The sequence below is a fragment of the Humulus lupulus genome, chromosome 8, assembly GCF_963169125.1.
Source record: "Humulus lupulus chromosome 8, drHumLupu1.1, whole genome shotgun sequence".
Lineage (NCBI taxonomy): Eukaryota > Viridiplantae > Streptophyta > Magnoliopsida > Rosales > Cannabaceae > Humulus > Humulus lupulus.
This window is the reverse complement of record NC_084800.1, coordinates 165936369-165960861: the sequence shown is the minus strand read 5'-3', so window position 1 is coordinate 165960861 and position 24493 is coordinate 165936369. Positions and strand designations below refer to the sequence as shown.

At 40.3% G+C, this 24493-nt stretch overlaps 2 protein-coding genes across 2 annotated transcripts; one reads left to right on the top strand and one right to left on the bottom strand.

Annotated features, from left to right (window-relative positions):
* Window positions 1-15771: 15771 nt before the first annotated feature.
* LOC133798627 (cysteine proteinase inhibitor 12) lies at window positions 15772-17474 on the top strand. The gene is made up of 4 exons (XM_062237031.1): window positions 15772-16103; window positions 16207-16429; window positions 16690-16835; window positions 17092-17474. The coding sequence occupies exons 1-4, from the start codon at window positions 15927-15929 to the stop codon at window positions 17227-17229; spliced, it is 684 nt and encodes a 227-aa protein (XP_062093015.1). The 5' UTR covers window positions 15772-15926; the 3' UTR covers window positions 17230-17474.
* Window positions 17475-17806: 332 nt separating this feature from the next.
* LOC133798626 (uncharacterized) lies at window positions 17807-22768 on the bottom strand. Its single transcript, XM_062237030.1, has 6 exons — window positions 22497-22768; window positions 20669-20741; window positions 20480-20573; window positions 19495-19617; window positions 19126-19183; window positions 17807-18701 (listed from the first exon to the last, which is right to left on the bottom strand). The coding sequence occupies exons 1-6, from the start codon at window positions 22527-22529 to the stop codon at window positions 18162-18164; spliced, it is 921 nt and encodes a 306-aa protein (XP_062093014.1). The 5' UTR covers window positions 22530-22768; the 3' UTR covers window positions 17807-18161.
* Between the last annotated feature and the right edge of the window lie 1725 nt (window positions 22769-24493).

The window sequence follows — 24493 nt, the reverse complement described above, 5'->3', positions numbered from 1 at the left end:
TAAAAGTATTAAGATTTGTATGTAAGATAAAGTTTTTATTTTGTTGTGAGTATTGTGTGGTTTGAGGTTATAAACATTATTTATGTATTGTTTAATAAAGTTTCTGTAAATTCAGAATTTCAGTATTGTCATATTTAGGTTAAAATTTGTTTTTACACTATATATGTATGTTAAGAAAGGAGGTCGTTACAGTAACCTCTCGAGATCAACCCTTCGATCTCGTCCTTCAATTGTCGACATTCATCTATTGTATGCTCGGTGTCTCTGTGGAACCGGCAATATTTATTGGAGTCCCTCTTGGATTTTTGATTCCTCATCGGGTCCGGGCGCCTAAAGGGGACCTGCTTTTCATTAGCCAGGTATATGTTCTCCCGAGACTCATTGAGCTCGGTGTATACCCTATACACGGAGAAGTACCTCTCCCCTTTCTTTTTCTTTCCTCCCTCAGCTTCGGGGTTACTTCCTTCGTTCTTTTTTCTCTTGGAGGGGTTCTCCGTGGCAAACTTTGGAGCTGCTGGGTCCACCGAGGTTGAGGCAGAGTTGATGTTTATCGTTGTAGTTTCGGACTGGGAAGTCGCTTTGAGCGTCGACCTCGCTTCCTCTACATTGACAAACCTCTGCGCTCGTCTGTTGAACTCGGTTATTTACCTTACCGGTTTCCCTTGCATGTCGTCCCAAAGGGCACTTCCCGGTAATACACCAGCTCGGATAGCCATTAGGTGCCCACTGTCATCTACATCCCAAGCTCGGGCGACTTCCAGATTAAATCTTGTTAGGTAACTTTTTAGTGTTTCGCCCGGCTGTTGTCGGACGTTAGTTAAGGTGGATGCTTCTGGTCTGACCCCCATCATTGCTCTGAACTTCTTCTTAAAGTCTTTAGAAAACTGCTCCCAAGAAGTTATTGAGTGTCTCTTATATTTTTCGAACCAACTTTTGGCAGGTCCTGCCAATGATGTTGGAAACAACATGCACCTGAGCTCGTAACCCACATTACTGGCTCTCATGATAGTGTTGAACGTGCTCAGGTGACTACACAGGTCGGTCTTTCCTTCAAACGTTGGGATGTGAGGGATCCGAAACCCTTGAGGAAATTGAGTGTTGGAAATATGGGGAGCAAACGGCTCGAGCTCCTCGTCAGAGTCCTCATATCGACCATTTCCCCGTTCATTCTTTAAAAGCCTAAAGGCTCTTTCGAGCTGATCGATTCTTTCTTGGACTGGGTCAGTAGGAGGTACTGTCTGGAATTGGCTGTCATCGATCACAATCCCAGGCTCGCGTCTCCGCGAGGGATCTCTACGCCTATTCAAGCGATCCCTCAGGTCCGGATTTGTTTGATCTCCATTACCCCAACTCTGGTTCAGATGATTTCGCAGGTCGGGACGATTCTTGCGGCTTCCAGTTTTATTACGACCTCGGTCATGTTTACTGACGGACCTGGTATCTCCGGACTCATCACTGGTGAAACTTATTGCTCGGTTATTTCGTGATGGATTCTTCCCACGTCGCCTCGTCTCCGTAGTGCGAGACCGGGACGTTTGACTTTTCTCAGATGGAGCGCCTCTCCGCTCCTGGAAAGTCTCCCTGTTTTCTTGTCTTTCCCCCGTACGCCCTTCATCCTGACCTCGAATAGGCTGAGCGTTCCTGCGGGGGGGTGAAGGATATCTTATGGGTGACGGAGGGAACCGTATAGGCGACGGTGGATGCCACCCTTGTCGCGGCCTAGAGGGTCCAGAATTTGCCCGAGATGGGTCAGTCGCATTCGGTGCGCTCCCAGGTACCTGAGTCCGAGCCTCTGCAGGGGTTCGGTTATTCTCAGCTCCCGCAGGCACTTCCACAGGAGGGTTAGCCGGGGCCCGAGTCCGAGTACTCCTTGTGGCAGCATCCTTTCGTGGACGCCCGCGGGGCCTCCGGGGAGGAACATGCACGTCCCTTGGAGGAGGGACTTGGTTTTCGCGCGGAGGCGGGGGCTGAGCCACCTGCGCCTCTGCGGCTATCCTTGTCAGCTCCTCATTCCGTTTGTTGGCCTCTGCCAACAGCTGCTTCAGTTGCTGGTTTTCAAGTTCCACAATAGGAACGTACCGCTCAGGATTGTAGTACATATCCTCATCTCTTGGTGGAGGAGGTGGTCCCCGGGAATCAGAAGACCCACTTCTCTCTTCAACATCTGGATTCTCCATTGGTTGTTTTCCAGGACGTCTTGGGTAATTTTCTTCAGGTGTGTTCTGATTGTTTGTGGCCATGATTTTCTCAGGGATGAATGCTTAAGGATCTCAATGAAAGCACCAAACTGTTGACGCCGTTTTTCGTCAACAATGAAAGGAGAGAATGAAAGCACCAAACTGTTGACGCCGTTTTTCGTCAACAATGAAAGGAGAGCACGTAAACAATAACTGATAATGGCCAATTAAAATATAACAACACAAAAACACGATTTTTACGTGGTTCAGCAGTTTAATTTGCCTAGTCCACGAGTCTCTGTTATTAAACTCAAGATTATCTCTGAAAATTCTTAAGCATGAATTCTTCAGAGTTTTCTCTCAAGGTTCAGAATTTCGGTCCATTACAATGGTGCATGACCTCTCTATTTATAGAGAAGGCTGTAGAATACTATCCCACATATTTTGGGTAGTTACTCTTTTTGCGTAAATAAAATAAATAGCTTTAAATGCCTATAATCAAATATAAAAGGAAACGTCCCCTGAAGACCAGGGGACGTATAACTGACCAAATAATATCCCACGATTCTAGAGGATTTACAGTAATAAATGAGGATTACATCTCGTATGGACAACACTTATAGATATTCAAGGTTTTTATCATATATCTCCAAGGCCTTAGCTTCCCAGGTTTTTCGTCAGCTTTCGAGCTAGAGACATCTCCCGAGGTCACATGGCTTTCGAGATCGTATGTGCGTCGAGCTCGGGACCCCTGATCCGAGGTCATCCCTGAGGATGGATGCGTCTCCGGAGCTACCTCTCGAGATCATGAACACTTCGAGGTCACCATATTCGAGGTCGTCTATGTCTTGCAGGCTCGATATTTAGTTCTGGAGCATACTCTAAACCTTACGAGTCCAATTGTTTGTGAATCCAACTTTCGTGGTCACATTTAACATGGCTCGAAAACTGGGTACAACAAGCACTTTAATGGGATGTGCCTAGAAATACGGTCGCAATTTGCGGAATGCAAGTACCAAGCAATAGGCCAACTTCTCGATCACGGGATACCTAGACTCTGCTCCTATCAATCGCTTGCTAACGTAGTACACCGGACGCTGCACTTTATCTTCTTCTCGCACTAGAGTAGCACTAACAGCATGCTCTGTGACTGCTTGGTAAACAAATAGGTCTTCCCCATCAACTGGCTTCGAAAGAACAGGAGGTTGAGCCAAGTGTTCCTTTATGGCTTGAAAAGCTTGCTCACATTCTTCTGTCCATTCAAACTTCTTGCTCCCTCTAAGCAAGTTAAAAAATGGGACACATTTGTCCGTTGATTTAGAAATGAACCTGCTTAGAGCAGCAATCTGCCCAGTCAAGCTTTGCACATCCTTAATTATGGCTGGAGGCTTCATTTCTGCGAGTGCCTTTATCTTCTCTGGATTTGCTTCTATTCCTCATGAGTTAACAATAAACCCAAGAAATTTTCCAGAACTTACTCCAAACGAACATTTGAGGGGGTTCAACTTCATGCTGTATTTTCTCAATACTGCAAAGCATTCCTCCAAATCTCGTACATGTCCTTCAGCTTCCTTTGACTTCACCAACATATCGTCTACGTACACCTCCATGTTCTTACCAATTAAGTCACGAAACAGGCCATTCACTAAACGCTGGTGTGTGGCTCCCGCGTTCTTCAAGCCGAATGGCATGACCTTATAACAGTACAGCCCTATGTCTATTCGAAAACTGGTATGCTCCTCATCAGGAGGATGCATACTAATCTGGTTATACCCTGAGTAAGCATCCATAAAGGACAAAGTTTCATGACCAGAGGTTGCGTCAACCAACTGGTCTATTCTTGGCAAAGGAAAACAGTCCTTTGGACATGCTTTGTTCAGGTCAGTAAAGTCCACACAAGTCCTCCACTTCCCATTGGACTTGGGCACTAATACTGGGTTTGAAACCCAGGCAGGGTAATATGCTTCCCTTATAAACCCGTTTTCCTATAGCCGCTCCACCTCCTCCTTGAGAGCTTTTGCTCGATCCTTGTCAAGCAACCTTCTCTTTTGCTGCACTGCTAGATAGCTTTCATCCATGTTGAGCACATGGCTAATCACAGTTGGTGAGATACCCACCATATCCTTGTGAGACCAGGCGAAGACATCTTGATTCCTCCGCAAAAATTCTACAAGCTGTGCTTTAACTTCTAACTTAAGCTTTTTTCCAACCTTGACCCCTCTGCTTGGCTCATTCTCATCTATTGGAACCTCCTCTAACTCTTCCGTAGGTCCCACCTCACTATCATAATCCCCAAAGCGAGGATCAAAGTCCACTCCCTCGCTTTGGGCAACGCCCTATTTGGTGACTTCATCACCAGATGGGGCTTGTTGTTCACTTAAACCAAGAGTGCTTTCTTGGCCAAACTCTTCAAACATTCCTTCTTGATCGGCTATGACTGTAAATCTTTGGTCGATATCCATCTCCTCTACCTCCTCTCTATAGGCACATACAATCATGTTGCTTTCTTTAGCCCCTTTCGTGCTTTAGCCACCGAGGCATTATAACATTCTCTGGCTTTTCTCTGGTCTCCTCGGACGCAGCCTATGCCTGCACTGGCTGGGAACTTCATAGAAAGGTGCCATATAGAGACTGTTGCATGCAAGGTTGTGAGTAGTGGTCGACCAATGACCACATTATATGCTGACGCACAGCCACTATCAAAAACTCCGTCATAACTGTCTCATGTTTGGGAGCATCTCCTGTTGTGACCGGTAATTTGATCGTTCCAGTCAGTGACAACCCTTCTCCAGTAAATCCATAAATGACTTGAGAGCATGGCTTCAGGTCATTGATAGATAGTTTCATCCTTTCAAAGGATGATTTGTAGATGATGTTCACAGAGCTCCCCGTGTCGACCAGGCATCTCTTCACCTTCATGTTTGCTATTTGGACTCTCACGACGAGAGGGTCATTATGAGGATATCTCACGTGTCGTGCATCATCTTCGGTGAAAGTAAGGGACTCACTTTCGTACCGTGGGTTCTTCGGAGGCCGCTCCTCTACAGTCATGACTTCGGACATTGATGTTGTATCCAACTCATGCCGAAGTGTTCGAGCATATCTCTCCCTTGCTTTGTTTCTATCCCCAACCAAATGTGGACCTCCACATATGGTGTCAAGAGTGAAGTCCACAGGCTCGGGTTGTAAGGGTGGAGACCGCTGTCACTTAAACCCAGGATTATTGTTACTTCCCTCTCCTTGGGTCTTTTCTGCTCGATATTTTTTCAATTTCCCCGACCGGAGGAGAAATTATATCTCATCCTTGAGATGATTGCATTCATTCGTGTCATGACCATAGTCTCCATGGAAACGACAGAACGTATTCAAATCTCTCTTACTCATCTCCGTCTTGATGGGTGGGGGTTTTCGGTAGGGGACCTCCTGATGACTCGCGAGATATATCTCTGCTCGGTTAGCCGAAAGAGTGGTGGAATTGGTGAACCGAGGTTCATACTTAGTTGGCTTGTCGTTTGGTCCCGACTTAGCCTTATTTTCATTGTGGCGATCAGACCCGTTATTTCCACGTTTCTTACCACCACTTTGTTCATTTCCACCATTCTTGGGAGGATCAATTGATCCGCTCGGATTGTTCAGGCCCTTCTCTCCCTTCTCAATCGCGTCATCCAATTTCATATATTTATCCGCTCGATCAAGAAATTGTTGTAACGTTGAAATTGGGTTGCGATGAATACAGTCTCATAAAGGACTTCGATAGATTATGCTAGAAGAAATGGCCACCATCTTCCCCTCATCTCACAACCGTAGTTGCTCGATTGGCTTCTCTCATGAACCTTTGTATGTAGTTCTTGAGAGATTCATATTTCCCTTGTTTAATATCCACCAAGTGATTGGCGTAAACCGGAGGGGTCCCAGCAGCACTGAACTGCCTGCAAAACTCTTTCCTGAAACTTTCCCAAGAAGTGATGGAGTTTGGCTTAAATTTCCAATACCACTCTTGGGCAGTGTCGGATAATGTAGTGGGGAAAACTCTGCACCGATAGTCATCACTCACTCCGAGCAGCTCCATTTGGTCTTTGAATTTCCCCACATGCCTTATCAGATCTGCCTTTTCTGTATAAACTAGCAGTATCGGTGCTTTATACTTCGCTGGTGGCTGGGCTGCTCTAATTCGAGCACGGAATGGGCTGCCACTCCTGTGGTCTACTGGATCGATTGCAGAAGGTCATTTCGACAGACCTTGAATTTCTGCCGTCAGCGCATCAAGCTGGGCTTGGATGCCTAGGGCCACTGCCGGGGGCTCAAGTTCTGGACCACCTGGCTAGGTGCTCCTATCCGGCGCACCATCATCAAGTATTTCAACTTGACTGGTAGGCCGGTTCGGATCTCGCCCTTCGACCGGGATGGTCCTTCTTCTGTCGGCAATGACATCTCTTAGATCCTTCTGAGAGGTATGCCTCCCTAACCGATCAAACATCGTGCTCCGAGTTTTTTCGGAAGGCCTGCCGTGCGGGACATACTCCTTGCCACTGTGCTGCTGGTTGTGATGCAGTGGTGGCCTTCCTGTCTGTGTTGGGTGGTCTTTTCCTCCTCGTTGGTTATTGTCATTCTTTTCCTTCGACAGGTCAGTGTGATGACTATCAGCTTCATCACGACCATGCCCATCTTTGAAGTGCGAAGTTTCTTTACCTCGAGGAGCTCTATTTTTCTCCTGCTCAGGTGGAGTCTTCTTACTGCCTGACTTATGACTTCCGGATCTAGAAGTCTCTGATCAGTGGCTCCTAGAGGGGGTTCTGGAGTTCCCCCTTTGGGTTAAGGCAGTGCCTGATCGGATCCCATCTTCTTCCCGACCAGGTGGGTTACTACCGCTTCTATTTGGTTCTCAAGAATTGGGTTTGTCAGTGTTTTTTTTTACCAGCTTATGTGGTTCTTGCTCCTTGGGTGGCTGCTCCTCGTGTTGCAGCTTGGGCATTGGCCTAGACCAGCTGCATAGTTGCCTCCAGAGCGAGTGCAGCCTCGCGATGTCGCCTATCGGCCTCCTCCTGCCGTCGCCTGATCTCTTCGCTCCTGGCATCCATCTCCCATCTTTGCTGCTTAAATGCAGCCTTCTGTCTAGCCATGTCTTCGGCGAATGACTCATGTCGGGCGTTGAATTGTGCCATTTCCTCCTGGAAAGCCCCCATGGCTTCCTGGAGTTGTTCAACCTCTGGAGTCACGTCCTCGAGCAAGACTCTAGGCTCATTCTCATGGTCTTGAGGACCAGGACCTTCTGATCTAGCAGGCTCTTTAGAGGATCCTGGCTTCTTGGAGGCCGCATTGGTGTTCTTAGGCGCCATAATGCTACAGTAATTGCTTGTTTTTCTCTTCAGGCTCTCAATGAAAGCACCAAAATGTTGACCACGGTTTTGGCCAACGACGTGTAGATGTCAAAACGACAATAAACCTTCAAGAGAAAAATACGACATAGACAATTTTTATAGTGGTTCAGCCCCAATATGTTGGTAATAGCCTAGTCCACTTAGAGTTATGATTATGAATCTACACTCAAGATCAGATGAACCTGAGTCAACTGAGTTTCTTCAGTGCAGATGAAAAGAATACAATGTTTCTCTCAAGATACAAATACTCTCTTAGGAAAATTAGAATCCAAATCCTCTCTATGATGCCATGAGCTTTGTATTTATAAGCCCAAGATCGTACAAACACAGTCCCTCATAATCAGGATCTTTCTGTTATTCTTTCAATATTTAATTAATAATAACATCTAAAATACAACAATATGCGATTCTTTGGGATAATATGAGAGATTCCCGCGCAGGTATGATCGATTCTAGCTGAAGCCGTTACTGGGATCTCTTGCGTAGCAATGATCTGTTTAGTCGGTCCACATCAAACCCAAAAGGAAAACTGAAAGGCCAAAACACTTCACCGATCGGCCAAACCCTCACTGATCGGCCAAGACAAGTGACTGGTCGACCAAACACATATCTGGTCGGCCAAACACTTGACTGGTCGGACAAGCTCCTGACCGGTCGGACAAGCACCTGACTAGTCGGACAAGCACCTGACTGGTCGGTCATGACACTTGACTGGTTGGTCAAAAATCTTCACTGGTCTGACAAAAACTCTACCGGATCACTCCTAAGCCAGATTACCCAGCCATTCCTTGCCATTTGTCACTTCTATTGCCACGTCATTGTTTTCAAATTTTGGGGATAACAGTCTATCAGGACCACGATCGTATGGCTCTCGAAGTATTGCTTCAACTGCTTTTTGGACGTTACCAATGCCAAGATGAGCTTCTCCATTGTAATATATCAGGTTCCAACGTCAAGTAGCAACTTACTCATGTAGAATATTGGTTTTTGCCTGGCGTTTTCTTCTCTAAATAAAATCGAGCTCACCACAACCTTTGACACTGCTAAGTACATGTATAATTCCTCCTTAGGCAACATTAGTATTGGTGGCGAACTGAGGTACTCCTTCAGGTGTGTGAAGGCATTGTTTTGCCTTGTCCCCTATGTAGCTTTTGAATTTTTCTTTTTTACATTGGAAGAATGGTTGGTACTTGTCTGACATTTCAAAATGAAATGGCTGAGTGCAGCTATTTTCCCTGTTATCTTTTGTACATCCTTAACATTTTTCGACTTTGTCAATTCTTCCAATGATTGTACCTGAGTCAGGTTGGATTCTATCCCTCTCTTGCTTATGATTTGCCTAAGGAACTGTCCCGATGTTATCCCAAAGGTGCATTTCGTCGGGTTCAACTTCATTTGATATTTGTCTAGCACGGCGAAGCATTCAGCTAGATGCTCGATGTGGTCTTACTTCCTCTTCGACTTCACTACCATGTCATTGATATAAACTTCCATAATTTTTCCCAGCTGGTCAATGAAGACCTTGTTCATCAGCCTCTCGTACGTTGCTCCTGCGTTCTTCAATCCAAATGGAATTACTTTGCAACAATATAAGACTCTTTCTGTAGTAAACAATGTGTGTATCCTATCTTCTGGAGCCATTGGAATCTGATTATAGCCCGAATAAGCATCCAGGAAGCTCATTCGTTCATACCCTGAGGTAGCATCAATCATTTGACCTATCTTTCACAGCGAAAAACTATCCTTAGGGCAGGCTTTGTTTAGATTCGTGAAGTCTATGCACACGTGCTTCTTTCCATTTTTCTTATGTACAACCACCAGGTTCGAAATCCATTAAGGATACTGGCATTCTTCAACGAATCCATCATACAACAACCTATCCACTTCATCATTAATCACTTGATTTATCTCCGGGGTGAATTGTCTGGCTTTCTGCTTTACCGCAGGGTAATCTTTCGATAAATTGAGTTTGTGCGTCATCACTTCGGGGTCTATTCTGGGCATATCTTTTGGAGTCCACACGAAGGTGGTTTTATGTTTCCTTAACAAGGTCACCAGCCTCTCCTTCTCATTTTTTTCCATGTGGGCTTGTACCAGCACCGTTTTACTTGATTATGTCGGATCTAAGACTACCTATTCTAATTCATCTATAGTACTTTGTTCTGCATGGTGCTCATCCTCCGTCTTTAGAATCTGCAAATATGCTGGTAGTTTACCCTCTAATTGTTATTTGGGTTATTCGTCCTTGACGCGAGGGTTTGTACTATTACCGCTAACTTCCCTTATTAAGGTTGTAACGCCCTACTACCTTATAGTCGTTACTAAGTGAGTTTAAAACACATCTGTGCAACTAACTGACTCTACGAGGTTTTCAAAGAACAAAAGTGTGACTAACCAGAATCTAAGGCTGTAATCTTTGAAAAGACTTAGTTTCATTGAAAACTTTAAGTATCAACATCTAGGATCCCAAAAATAAGGTTTACAAAATATTTACAACTCAAAAATAGATTTACACTTGATTGACTATCAAAAGAACAAGTTAATACAGCCATATTCAAAAAGCCCCCAACCAAAGCAGTCGGGCAGGCCGAACATGTACGCGCCGCCCCCACGCTCTCCATGCTCATGGCTGGTTGACTGACCCTTTGGTTTTTTACCTGCAACACAGAGCACCCGTGAGCCGAAGTCCAGCAAGAAAACTCATACAGTAAATAACATATGCATATAATATAGTTAACATATAATCCATTGATAAACAGGAAAACCATCAGACTGAACAAACACGGCCATGCCGCCCCAGAGGCCTTACCATAGCCTGGGATCTCGGTCCTTACCGTAAGGATAACTCATGTATCCATTGGGTCCCAACCTGACTATAAGCACTCCATGTGCTAAGTAGGGGTGAGCATCTAAACCGAAAAACCGCGGTGACCGACCGCACCGCACCATACTACACCGCAAACCGCGGTGTCAAAAGTGTAATGGTTCGGTATGGTTTGTATTTTTTCTAAACCGCGCGGTGTGGTGCGGTGCGCGGTTTGGCGGTGTGAAATTTTGGTTTGCACCGCACCGCACCGCATACTTACAAATATATTAAAAAAAATAAACTTTACATATATATCATTTTTTATAGTTACCCAATATGGGAGATTTGTATGTTTTTTTTTTGTGTTTCACTGAACTTAATTGATAACTTGTGATGTTGTTTAAAACTTATTAAGGATTTGTTATGAACTAAGGATTTAGTATTTTTTTTAAAATTTAAATTTTGTTATGGCATGTTTTTTAACACAAACCGTGGAAAACCGCCCAAACCACACCGCAAAAAATGGTTTGGTTTGGTCGGTTTGGTGCAACCAAATCACACCGCATGGTGTGTTCTAGTTACTAAACCGCACTTGTGGCGTGGTGTATTAAAAAGTGTTCAAACCGCCCAAACCACAATGTGCTCACCCCTAGTGCTAAGTGTTACTTCCGACCCCACGGCCGTTCTCGGCCTTCGCCGCTCTCGGCCTTAGCCGTTCATTTCATTATAATCACACATATAGTACATCTCGAAATAATCATTGAAACATACAATAATTCATTTAAGGTTATACATTAGCACGTAATACAATCTAGGGCCATGCCCTGCAATAACACCATGGGCCCATGCCCTGTTCTCAGGTGCTACAGTTTTCTTACCTGTATCCCGAGCTTTCCGATGCACCAAGGTCACAAGCATGGTCCTCTAGCACGAGCCTCTCCGAAATCCTAGTCACAACACACATAAAACACTTTTAATACTAACCAATCCCAAAACCACTTCACGGGACCAATCCCGTACTCTCGGGACCTCTAATTTCCTAAAACAATGTATTGGAACCATCCCCCGAGCCCCCGGGCAAAAGCCCCAAAAATGCAAAATTACACTGTCAAAATTTGCCTAGGGCCTAGGCGCTCCCATCAAGGGCCTAGGCGCCCAGAAACTTTTTCTGATCCTGATGCAAGCCTGCGCCGCGGCACCAAAGAACAGGGCCGCGGCGCCCCTACGCGAACCCAGATTTCTGGGTTTTCTCTTGCGTTTTTCTCGAGCTACAACCTCTCCAAATCATCCCAAACAAATACCTAAACCCCAAGATCAATTTGAAACTTCAAATGAACCATCTAAATCCACAACCTATAAACACTAGTATCAAGATCAAAAACACAATCACACCCAAAAATCCACACCTTTGATTTCAACTTCAGAAAATTTAAACCCATAGCTCAAAACTTAAACCATGCTTCAATTCCTTAAACCAAAACAGAAACAACCTTTAAAAAATTGCATAAAATCCTTACCTCAAGTGGGGAATTCAACCTTAAGCTTCTTTGATACTCCTCCTAAATTCCCACTTCAGCTCCTTCTACTCTTCTTCTTCTTCTTCTTCTTCTTGCCCTAGATTTCCCTTAAGCTTTTCTTCTCTCAATTTTTAACAAAACCCATAATATGACTAAGTGTCTAAACCGAGTACCCCAATATCCCAGCTGAAATTTTTCTAAACCCCCTGCCAAATGACCATTTTACCCCTTCTAATAATCCTTTCCTAACTAAACCTCCAAGGGTACTCTAGTCCTTTCACTTCTATTTCAATTCTACCATTTTCCATCTAAACTTGTTACCCTCAGCAGTAACTAATGGTTACTCAGGTTACCTAATCACCAATAACCATTAACCACAAACTCACAACCCAACTCATGAAATTTCCCCAAAGTACCCCTAGGCTCCTCCCGAGCCGAGTATAAAATCCCGTTGTGACTTTTAGACTAAATAGCTCTCTAGGACCGTCTCGACGCGTGCATCACAATAATAACACCACACTCATGTGGTACAAATCACATAATACAATTACCACATTTATGCCCTCAACGGGCTAAAATTACCAATTTACCCCTATCATGCAAACGGGGCCCACATGCATATTTATACCACCTAAACATGCCTTCTAATCACATATTCATTTAAATTCACATATTAGCATATTAATTCACTTATTGCCCTCTAGGCACGCTAATCAAGGTCCTAAACCTTATTAGCAACTTTAGGTCGTTACAAAGGTACAACATTTCTTTGCCTGCTTCTGACAACCCTTGATGTCGATAGTGTACTTTCCATCTAGGGATTGGCACCGCATTACTTGGTGCAGTGTAGACACCACACCTTGCATTTTGTGTGTCCATCCCCTACCCATAATGGCATTATACCCAGAGTGCGCATCCACTATGATAAAATCTACCTTCAATGTTCGTTATGCGGCTGTTACTTGTAACTCCATTGCTCCTCGTGGATATACTCGGGTACTGCTGAAAGATAAAATTGGTATAGTGGATGGCCATACTCGGGATTCTTCTATGCCCATCTTCTACAAGGCTTCTTGGAATAATATGGCTGCACTACTTCCTCCATCTACCAACACTTGTCCCAACTAATAATCCCCCACTTGTAACCGGATTACTAGGGCATCATCATGTAGCAAGCTAACTTTCTTGAGGTCTTCTTTTGTAAATGTTATTGGTGCTGCTGGAAAGTATCTATCCTCGGGCATGATGAAATTAACTTTGTTTTGCAAATATTTCATCATTTTCACTCGCTCTATCGTTCATTTCTCTAAATTGGTGAGGTTTCCTTTTCAATGGTAGGCTCTACAACTCCTAGTATCATAGGAATCTGTTTCAAAATTTACTTCCCATTCGAGGTGGACGGTGTTCCAGGTCTGCCACGGTGACTGTCGTGTTGGATGGGCTGACCCTGCTGTCGTGGTGTCGGATGAAACTTGAGCTTTGACTGGCTTCTTGACATATTGTGGCAACCCTCCTTAACGCATCATATGTTGGATCTGGTTTTGCAAAGTGTGGCAGGCATTGGTCACGTGACCTATATCTTTATGAAATATGCAATATTTTGTTTTGTCTCTTCTCTCCACCGGTGTGCTGATTTTGTTAGGCTTGCGCCAAATGGGCTTTGCTTTATTGCATTCTATGAGTGGAGAGTTGAATCTTTGCTTCTTCTCTCGTGCTTAGGACTGTTGGTAATCTGATCTTTGCGAGAAATATCTCCTTCATTTTGTACCTGGTCCATTCCTTTTCTAACTTTCTGTCTTTGGAATAAATATTAGGGCGGCTCGTTTAGCCTCATCGTCTTATATTTCTAAAATTCTAGAAACTCCTTTCACTCTAATTTGGATCTTTTTCAAGTCTTTGGGAGGTTTCAAGTAAAGTTGCTCACACAAGAACAATCCCTTCTACAGGCTTTCTCGGAAGAGCCTAGTGGTTGTCCTCTTATCCACATTATTTATCTGGTGGACCAACTTCATGTATCTTTTCAGATAATCTTTAGGATTTTCGCTAATCCCTTACTTTATAACATACAGATCGTCCATTGTCTTCTATGTCTTTGTGTTTCCTCTGTACTGAAGCATGAACTGATCTCCCAACTCTTGAAATCAATTAATGGATTGTGGTTTAAGCTACCTGAACCACAACAAGGTTGACACAGTCAGGGTAGTGGAGAACACTTTGCAACGAATCGCTTCATTCTCAGTCTCCATAGCCATCTTCTACTGGAAGTGCAAAATGTGGTCAACTGGATTTGAATTCCCATCAAACAATGTGAAGTTTGGGAGAACAAAGTCTTTCAGTTTCAGTTCGTTGGCGATCCAATCTTCATATTGGGACTTGTAAATGCCTCTGATGGCCGTCGAGACCCACTCTACAGTGCTCGGAGGTTGGCTGCCTGCCATCTTTTCTAGAACTTCTTTCATCATCTGCTCCTTCCAATCATCTAGTACCTTTGGGTTTGGTTCCTGCCTCGCTAGCTTTTGGGGCACTGTGGCCTCTATCTTCTTGTTTCCCGATCCATCATTGTTTTCTTTGTCTTTGCCATGATGCTCCTCGGCATCGCTTTCACCTTCTTTTTCTTTTTCGTCATTGTTACTTTCTCCCTATTCTTCTACGTGTGATTCGTATGAGGGGTGCCCTCATCTTCCCTCTTGTTCTTTTTCTTTCGATTGTTAGCGTATGCTTCATTCCTTAGCGAGCCATTTCCTCAGCCATCTTTTCCTGCCTTCAAGTCATTTCTTTGGCCATCTGGTCTTGCTTCTTGGCTAGATCTGCCATGGTGCTCTCATGTTGAGCCACTATTTCCTTGTACGTTTCATCCGCACACATTTGAACTATCTTCATCTACTCCATCAGCTTGTGGATTTCTTGTGAGAAATCATTTTATGCTAATGGGTCACTTGTTTGCTTTTTCGCTCCTTCTATTCTTGGTGGCGTGACTTTCAACTCCTTTCTTTTCACATCTTTTTCCTTTTCTGTAACAAAAAGGTTTAAGAAAACAAACAAATCAAGAAGTTACGCTGTCGTTTCCCACAGACGGTGCCCACTGTTCGGGTCGATTTTCCTGAGCACGTGGAGTTTCCTAAAATAAAAACTATGAATGTGGTTCTCTCTCTACGCCTTCACTTTACCATCCTCTGTCTTTACCTCCCTCGTGACTTAATCAACTTTTGGGAGAAGCTTCTTCCATGTTCGGTCTTTGACAAGAACCAATTGTGTGTAGCTGCTAGAAAACTTTTTGATGCTTAAGTCAGTTCTCACTTTCTATTTTGACAGAATAACAGAATCGTAAACACTCAGAAAGAACTTCTTTGCCTCAAAGGAAGCCAATTATTTATAGCTAAAGAATGGAAGGGTTAAGAAAGACTTATTGTTATTGGTCCATGTGTCTACTCCTAATTCCATTTCTCGCCAAGTTCAACCAACTTCCCCCAAGCCTACTCAAGTTGGTTTTCTTTGCACAGAGGCTCAGCCTCTGCTGCTTTGCTTCCTGCAAGCAATCCTTGAACTATTTACTTTAATGAAACACACGTGTTTTGACGTTTTTTGCACATAAACAAGCACTCCTCCCATTGTTAATCATGTTATTTGTCATGTTTCTTCTAGCATTTAATATACAAATGTTTAATAATACTTATATATAGAAAATAATTAATCAGGGGACAAAATATCTTTATATTGTATATAAAAAAATATGTACAAATATAATAGACTATTTAAACTTTAATTTCAGCAAAGTAAATTATTTAAAATTTAAAAAAAATAATAATAATGACATAGGACATATGGGTAATGCTAAAAATAAAATAGACGATAAGGCGCGTTATAGGTATGGATGCAAGTATGGAAGAGAAGAGAAAAACTTGGTGATTAAGAAAGTAAAAGAAGATCTAACAACGACACGCGTAAGAGACACGCATCATCAACTCAACTAGGCCCCAGTACGGATACCCCAAAGGATTATAAGGCCAAATGTTTCTATTATAAACAATAATAAGGCAACCGAAACCGAATGAATTTGATCCTGCCATTTGCAATTACAATCTTCTTCCTCGTCTTCCTTCTCTCACACCTCTCCCAACCCTCAATGGCAACTCTGGGCGGATTACGCGAATCCCAATCATGTCAGAACAGCAATGACCTCGAAGATCTCGGTCGCTTTGCTGTCGAAGAACACAACAAGAAAGAGGTGTCGAATTTTCTTTCTTTTCATTTAATTTTGATGATGATCCACTTTATAAATATTTTTTAATTTAATGTTGGTATATATTTATATTTATTTGTTTATATAGAATGCGATGATCGAGTTCGCAAGGGTGGTGAAAGCGGAAGAGCAGGTGGTGGCTGGTACGTTGCACCATCTGACTCTGGAGGCGATTGAGGCTGGTCAGAAGAAGATTTACAAAGCCAAGGTTTGGGTCAAGCCATGGCTTAACTTCAAGGAACTCCAGGAGTTTACTCATGCTGGTGATGCTACTCCCTCCTTCACTTCTTCCGATCTAGGTGTTAAGAAAGGTTTTGACTTGACCCAGCATTTTTTATTTTCTTAATATTTACTTAATGAAGTGATTAGATTTTCCCTTAAAATATTTATGTGTTTTTATGATGAAATTGCTAAAATACCCAAGTGCTTATTAGTTGGGACCATTTTCCATTTCAAGTTTCAAACTTTTTAAATATCAATATGATGATAGTTGTACTCCATTGATGGATATGGATGGAAAGAAATGTGTTGATTATTATGAATGATGTGGAAGGTGTTTTGGTGTAATCAGATGGGCATGGCGCAGGGTGGCAAGCCGTACCAGTGCATGATCCAGCTGTTCAGGATGCTGCAAACCATGCTATCACCACTCTTCAAAAGAGATCCAACTCCTTGTTTCCTTATGAACTTCAGGAGGTTGTTCATGCCAAGGCTGAGGTATGAATCTTAAGCAAACATATCTTTGGTGGATTAGATTCCATTTGATGGTGGTTTGGAGTATTTGAAGTTGCTCAAGGTTGTGCTAAATTTTACTTATTTAGGGCGTTCTGCAAAATGATTTGAAGGAAAAAATAAATTATTTGCACCATAAAATTGTGCTCTCCGAGCAATTCTATTTATACATTAACCAACTTTGAGGTTGTTTTGCTGATTTCACATTATTAAAGTGTCGTTTACTCTGCTGCAAGAACAGGTGATTGATGATTTTGCTAAATTTGACCTGCTCCTTAAAGTCAAGAGAGGAAGCAAAGAAGAGAAGTACAAGGCTGTGGTGCATAAGAACAATGAAGGTAATTTTCATCTTAACCAGATGGAAGCGGACTCCTCTTGATTCCAAGACTACTGTTTTAGCATGGACATCTTGTGCAGCACCCCTAATCAAACATGGCCTTTTTTGCCGTTCTACTTAAATTTACATGGTGGTGAAGTCTATTAATTACGATGTGGTTATGGCTTTTCTAAACCTGTATAAAATAATGCTAAAGCGATGTAACATGCTAACAACTGTGTGGGCATATGATCCTACTGTTACCTTTGAGTATAATACTTATGTATGGGTGCATAATGTTTGTTGTATTGCCTGGAGGATAAGTATGCGAAGTTGAGAATATAGTTTAAAGCGTAAATTTATATATATATATATATATTTGTTTAATTAAGAAGCACTGGAAAATAATGCTAAATTCAAGCTGAGGCCTGCGCATTGGAAAAAATTTTCAACTTCCACGATATGATACTGTATCATATGACGTATGAATTTATTTCTTGTAGCATTTTAAAATAAATGAATATGCACAATTTGCCAGGCTTGTATTTTGTACTTTCAAAAGTTTTCCTTCCTGTTTATTCATTGGCGGTATAAACTCGAGAGGCAATGTGCCATGAAAAAGTTCTCAAGTTCTAAAATCTGAAGAAAAACACAATAGATTCATAAATCACAAAGGTATTTCAGAAGGGGCCATCACTACCACCATTACCGATCTTACCCTACATTTCTAAAAGATAAATTCAAGTGCCGAGGCAAAAGACCTCTACAAGTCTCAGTAAAAGCAACCTTACCAAATTGTTCTTATGGATATAATAGGAGCATCTGATTAAAGGTTGAGTAAGAGAGAGAGAAAGATACAAGGCCAGAGGGCACATTTTTCATACAATGATTTCATCTGTACGCACGCATATAATTTTATTGGTGCGTTCTCTTAAGTATCCTATCAATTTCGATCCCCACAACTACTACTTAAGCATCTACTAAGTACTTGGTTACTACCCTTCTTCATCATAATCTTCGTCTTCCTGATCTAACCTTGTGCTAAGATGGGCAAGTTGAATAGGGTCAATTGCCATATGATCCATCTCAGGAAGAGACCAACCAGGATATTCTTCATGTTTAGTTTCAGAAGTTCCCGCCAATGGGGCTTGGGCTGTTCCTGGTGCTGCTACAGCTGCCGTCGCTGCTGCAGCAGTGGCTGCTGTTACAGCAGCGGCTGCCTTCTTTTCATTCTCGTTTGCTGAATCGTTTACATCATCATTCAGGTCAAAGTTTCGAGCAGCTGGGTCAGTCAAGATGGTTTCCTCACCAATAATGGTATTTTCCTTAGACAGGTCCTTCACATCGGTAGCAATTTCCACAGGTGCTCCAGGGTTTGTATTTAGTTTGGTGCCGTACTGAGGAGATGAGCAGGGTTCAGATTCAGGATCAAGGTGAGAAGTCTCCCTTTCTAAGGTGCGAGGTGCTCGTCCACGTCCTCGGCCTCTACCCCGGCCTCTTCCTCTGCCACTGCTACTGCCATGGGTCATCTCAAGCTACAAATACAAAATAAAATATATGAAGAAGAACCACCAGAAGATTAAGAAAAAAAAAGCTTCATGGATTAAATGCCCTCTCTTAACATTCTGCTTAACCAACAGTCACCCCGCATTTTGTTTCATGTTTTCATCCCGATGATAAATTATGTGATTACATAATATAGTATTTGTGGATATCTTGGGACTGGAAGATTAATATAATTCACCCATGCAAATGCAACTCCAACTGGCTCACTACAAAACACTATTTAACTAGACACTCATTTTAGACATAATTAGTGAAAACATGAAGAGTAGATGATTCGAGGAGCTCTAGGAGGAAAATACTATTTAACTGGACACTCATTTTAGACATAATTAGTGAAAACATGAAGAGTAGATGATTCGAGGAGCTGTAGGAGGAAAATATGGACAATCATACCATCTTGCTCCTCTTTAGTTCTTCATCACTGTCATTGCATTCATCACCAGCAGCTTTCCTAACAGAATAAAAAGACAATGAGTACATCTGATCGCTATTTTCTGTTAAAACATAATTATAACTGAAAAATAAAGATCCCTCAATATGGCACCTTTCATTGAGGTATTGTCAACAGGATAACAACGCTTGTGTACCCATGTCAACCAGTACTAGCAGGTACTATGACCATTCATATCTAGGGCCTTACTGTGACCAGTCATATGTGGTCAGTTCTCAAGTTATCTATGTGCTATCATAAACCGTGTGCACTATCTTATGAGCATAATACAATATAGATCAAATCAAAAGAACAGCAGTCATCTTGCAAACCTTCTCTTTGTGTAGGCTCGATCGTCACCAGCAGCATCGGAATGACCGTGACCATAGTCCGGAACCTTGCTGACGATATCCCTCAAAAAATCAAACACATTATAGCTCTGTACACAATGTTTTCTGTATTTAAGGAAATTAAAAGAATTAGAGTCTGATACACAAAAGCATTTAAAGGGGGAAGGAGGGTAACATATAACATATTTAATCAAAAGAAACATTTTATTCTTTAATCCTTTAGGGTATCAAGACAATTCGAGATAATTTCAAATTTTTTTTTTTTTCAGATTGAGTTGTAATTAAATTTCCAGTAACCCCCAAACATAAGATAACACTGCTAGTACCCAAAAGCTACGTACCCACACACTACTAAACAAACTAAACCATTGATCATATGTACACCTGACAAGTACAAGGGAAAAAAGTAAAATTGACCTACTTTATTTTGCTAATTTTTCATTGAGCTGCAGATATCTTTGCTGTGAGAGCCAGGGTTTGAAAAACATAGAGGATATACTTTACAAGTAATCGTACAGTTCTTTTGGCTACAATAATGGAAATTGAGCATAAGAGTTTTCATGGTAACTTTTGTTAGTTGGAACCTTTACGGCATGAAGTTATTTATAGTCAATATATGGTTGTATAAATCTAAAAAATTTTAAGATCATCCTATTTTTAATTTGTTTGGGTTGGTTGGAAAGAATTTGATTTTTATTTGCTGTTTGTTGGAAACTTCTGCCATTAAATCTGTTCTTTAATCTTTATCCCATTTAACCCCAAAAAGCACCTTCGTTTTCAATTTGTATGACAATGAACATTATATTAACTTGTGTTTATCTTTTTCTTATTCTTTTGGTGTAAAAAAACGACATCAAGTAAAGTGCCAAGATTCTCACTATATATGGTTACTACTTGCTGTGGTTTTGTTCATCCCAGAACTTGAAAAACAAATAGATTACATTAACGACAAACAAAATATACTTACAAATGCAACGAATTCATGGTCTTTGCTCCTCTTTGAAGAGTTATCTCATATGTACGATCACAAAGGTCTTGTAGAAATAACTCCAATGCCTTCGCTGCATTGATATTAAGAAAATTGTAAGCAACAGGGAATAAATATTATAAGACTGCAAACTATTATGTACAACAAAAGAAAGTGAGAGCTACTCACAGACTAAAACAGGAACTGCCAATGCAATCTTCCCAACATCCTCATCAGCCTGCATTATCTTTTTAATGCGAGCCTATCAAAATGAAATTTTCATCAGGTTAGATGTAAATACTAAAAAAATAAATGGAGAACTTAGATTTCCAGTCATAGTTTGTCATGCTATCACATAAGGCATCACAATGTAACATAATGTATTCCATAGACTTAGACAGTGATCAAGGAAAATATGACAACTCTCATAGTATTAGATGCAGAAAGCACTATCTGATATCGCAGTGCAAAAACTTCTCAAAGAACAATACTTATCTATTGTGAGTTGGATATTTATAAGAATCTGCTGAAATTTCTGTATCTTTCAAAATTCGAATAAAATACATAAACACAAACACAAGCAACTTGAATAATTACTGACATATGAGGAGCTACTAATCCCAAACAAATACTTTGAGAACTATAGCTATATTGTTCTGTATCTTTTTATTGATGACAGTGATGACACTAATTAGCAACTGCAAAATAACCTCGGCTAACTCAAACGTTTTCACTACCACCAAACAAACTGAATCACTCAAGAAGGTTGATACTGATCAGAAGAGAAAATAAAGAATACATAAAAAAAAAAGGGGGAAAAAATCCAAATCTTAAGTATGGCAGCATGGAGGACCTACGCCATCTCAATCAACAAAAAGAGAGAAGAAGCTAAAAGAAGTGCCGTAGGCTCCATATCGCAACAAACACCGCCACACATATATACTAAGGTTAAATACCATCATTCCATTAGAGCACTAGTTTTCTTATCACATTATTGCATTTGCATCCAACACAACAATCATGTTCTTCATTACTCTACAAAATACTACCTTAACGTTAATATCATCTATCATTCTGTATAATCATTGCATCTATCATATTGGTGTAGTTGTTGATTCTATAATCAATATATCCCAACTTCTAATTATGCACAATAAGTAGAAACAAGAGAAGCAGTAAGGCAAAACGGCAATTAGTAAGCACCTCTTCTACCACTGCAGAGTGATTTCATTTGAACATAACAAATTCATCTTAAAAGCAAACACGCTAAGACCTCTGGAAAAAACCTTGACTAATATTGTCTGCATTATCTTTTCATAGCTCACTAAGACACGAGATGACCTATAGAAACTAACTAAAAAAAGAAAAACATGGGTGAATTATAATGAAAACTATATTAAAAAGAAAAAACACAACCCACAGCCCAATTACAACCATAAAATTAATGGTGCACAAGAAATATATTATAAGAAACTATTTAACCAGGGCATCGACCTTAATCCACAGATAGTCAATAATTCAATATAACAACCGATAGGCTAAAATAGATTAGTATTCCAAATCCCTATAAGAAGCTGACAAAGCAGTGTTCAAACTAATTATCGAATTCGAGCAAAATCACAAATTCCCAAAGAAGGACTGTGCGGATAAAACTTACGGAGAGAAAACATGTTAAGCATATATTCTCCTCCTTAAAAGTCTCATAAAATAAAACCCATTTAAGATTTTTGTTTTTTAGTCAGGAGTATTTAAATAAAAATAAACCCATACATATTTCAAAAAAGCACACACGATCTCAATCAAAACCCCATAACAATTCGAATCGAAAACCCAAATTAAAGATACTCAATTCAGATGAATGGGTATGCCCATAAAGTCACAATATTCCGCTACGAGAATTAGAAACCCAGGAGAAATTCTTCATCCAAAAAACTCCATTTGGGAAACTAATTGATAAAAGAGCATGAACTAATTAAAAGAAAAAGGAAAAAAAATAGGGATGAAACAAGGAACTTACGGCTGGAAAACGGGTATCGAGCTTCTTCCTCATGGTGTCAGAATTGGACAATAAACTAAGCTAAAAAGGCGAAAAATAAAATTTAATTTAAAAACAAAGCAAAGGTTGAAAAGAAAATCGAAGTTTGAGAAGATGAGAATGATTAGTACGATAATTGTCACATAAAATCTACAGACCCGTCTCAGATCCGAAACTATCTACTACGCTCTTCCATTTAAGACTAGTTTAAATCCAACGGAATATCCGTCGAGTTTGACGAAGGCAGAAAAAAGAAAAAGAAAAAGAAAAATCGAAGATAACGTTACAGCTCTGTTACATAGATTTCAGGACAATCTAATTGGCAATGGTAGAATGCGCCAGCTTGACAATTTCATGCCACTTCTCATCACGTGTCATATTTTGATTGGTGCCTTCACATGATTTCATGCCAATGTTATTAATTTTATCTTTTCCTTTTTCTTTTACTGTTTCCTTTGCTTACTTTTGTTATTTTTTCTTCTTTCTTTTTTTTTTCTCCATATTTCTCTACTAAACTCTAAACGTGAAAACATTTGTTGCCAAAGAAGTTAAACAGCACCACACTACACGGGCTCTTTATGTTCTTTTTGTCATTTTTATATGTAAATTTATATTAATATATTTAAAATTTATATTAATATATTTAAAATTTAATTATATTTTTTTAAAATATAAAAATAAAATTTTATAAGATAAATTAAAAAATAGCATATCTTATATATATAAATACATGTCATACAATATATTATAAATAATTAACTTAATTTTTTAAATATAATTTATACACTAAAAATTAAATATTTAATGATTTAAAGTTATAAAATCAATTAATATATACTATGTATATATTCTAAATATAATGTATCCTATTTATGATCTTTTACATATTATATTACATTTTAATTAACTCTACAATTATAAATAAATATAATATATTATATTAACTTTTACAATCTCTATCGCATTATATTATATTCTTATTACTTTTATAAGTATAATCAATTACTTATTGGTATTTACTAATATTAATACTTAATATATTATGTTATATTTCATTTAATTTTATAAGTATAATATATTGATTCTTTTTCAATTTTTTTATTTTAAATTTTATTTGGGTAGGGTTACCCATGGGTACCCTAAATCCGTTAGGGTAATACCCGTACCCTACCACAAAAAATAATAGGGTAGGGATGGGTTTATATTTTTTTGGACTATATATTTTGTCAAATTACATGTTTGAACCATGTGTTTTGATAAATGACTATTTAGACCTCATGTTTTGTAAAATGGTTCAAATAGAACCCTAAACTCGATTTTGGTCAAAACTTTCTGAGCTAAACTTACAAATAATTTACAAAACAAACAATTTAAAACAAAAACAAAATCATTTTGCATAACTAATGTATTGTTGTATTCAATTTTTTTCTTCTTCAAAATTAGGTTTAGGGGTCTATTTGAATCATTTTACAAAACACAGGGTCCAAAAATGAATTTGTTAAAACAAAGGGTCCAAACAGGTAATGAGACAAAACACAGGGTTCAAAAAGGTATAAACCCAGCTAGAAATACTTTTTTATAGGGTAGGGTCGTGGAATAGGCATACCCTACCTATTGCCATCCCTAAACAAGAGAGCATATCAAGACTATGAGCTGCTTTGTTTGTCAATCGTTTAACAAAACTTAAAGACACATTTCGTAACCGGCCAGCAACACTTTATAGTCACTTATAATCATACCAAAAGATGGTACCATCTGAATAGAACTTCTAACTGCTTGCACTACAATTAGACAGTCTGTCTCGACCTCTATTCTCTCCCATGCTTGGTCCTTTATCCAGCTTAAGGCCTCCTTGACTCTAATAGATTATGCAACTTCTGGTTGAACCCGACCTTCCGTGTTTTCGTACCTTGCTGCAACAAGTCCTCCTTTATGATCTCTAGCTACACATTCGAATCCAAACTTCCCAAAATCATAAA

Excerpts from the sequence above, each read along its gene's own strand:
- LOC133798626 (XM_062237030.1), bottom strand. The coding sequence starts at position 22,529 with ATGAGGAAGAAGCTCGATACCCGTTTTCCAGCC. Across the intron at positions 20,574-20,668 it reads GGCAGTTCCTGTTTTAGTCT|CGAAGGCATTGGAGTTATTT; the intron begins GTGAGTAGCTCT and ends ATATCAATGCAG. Across the intron at positions 18,702-19,125 it reads AACTAAAGAGGAGCAAGATG|CTTGAGATGACCCATGGCAG; the intron begins GTATGATTGTCC and ends TTGTATTTGTAG.
- LOC133798627 (XM_062237031.1), top strand. The coding sequence starts at position 15,927 with ATGAATTTGATCCTGCCATTTGCAATTACAATCTTCTTCCTCGTCTTC. Across the intron at positions 16,104-16,206 it reads AAGAACACAACAAGAAAGAG|AATGCGATGATCGAGTTCGC; the intron begins GTGTCGAATTTT and ends TTGTTTATATAG. Across the intron at positions 16,430-16,689 it reads CGATCTAGGTGTTAAGAAAG|ATGGGCATGGCGCAGGGTGG; the intron begins GTTTTGACTTGA and ends TGGTGTAATCAG.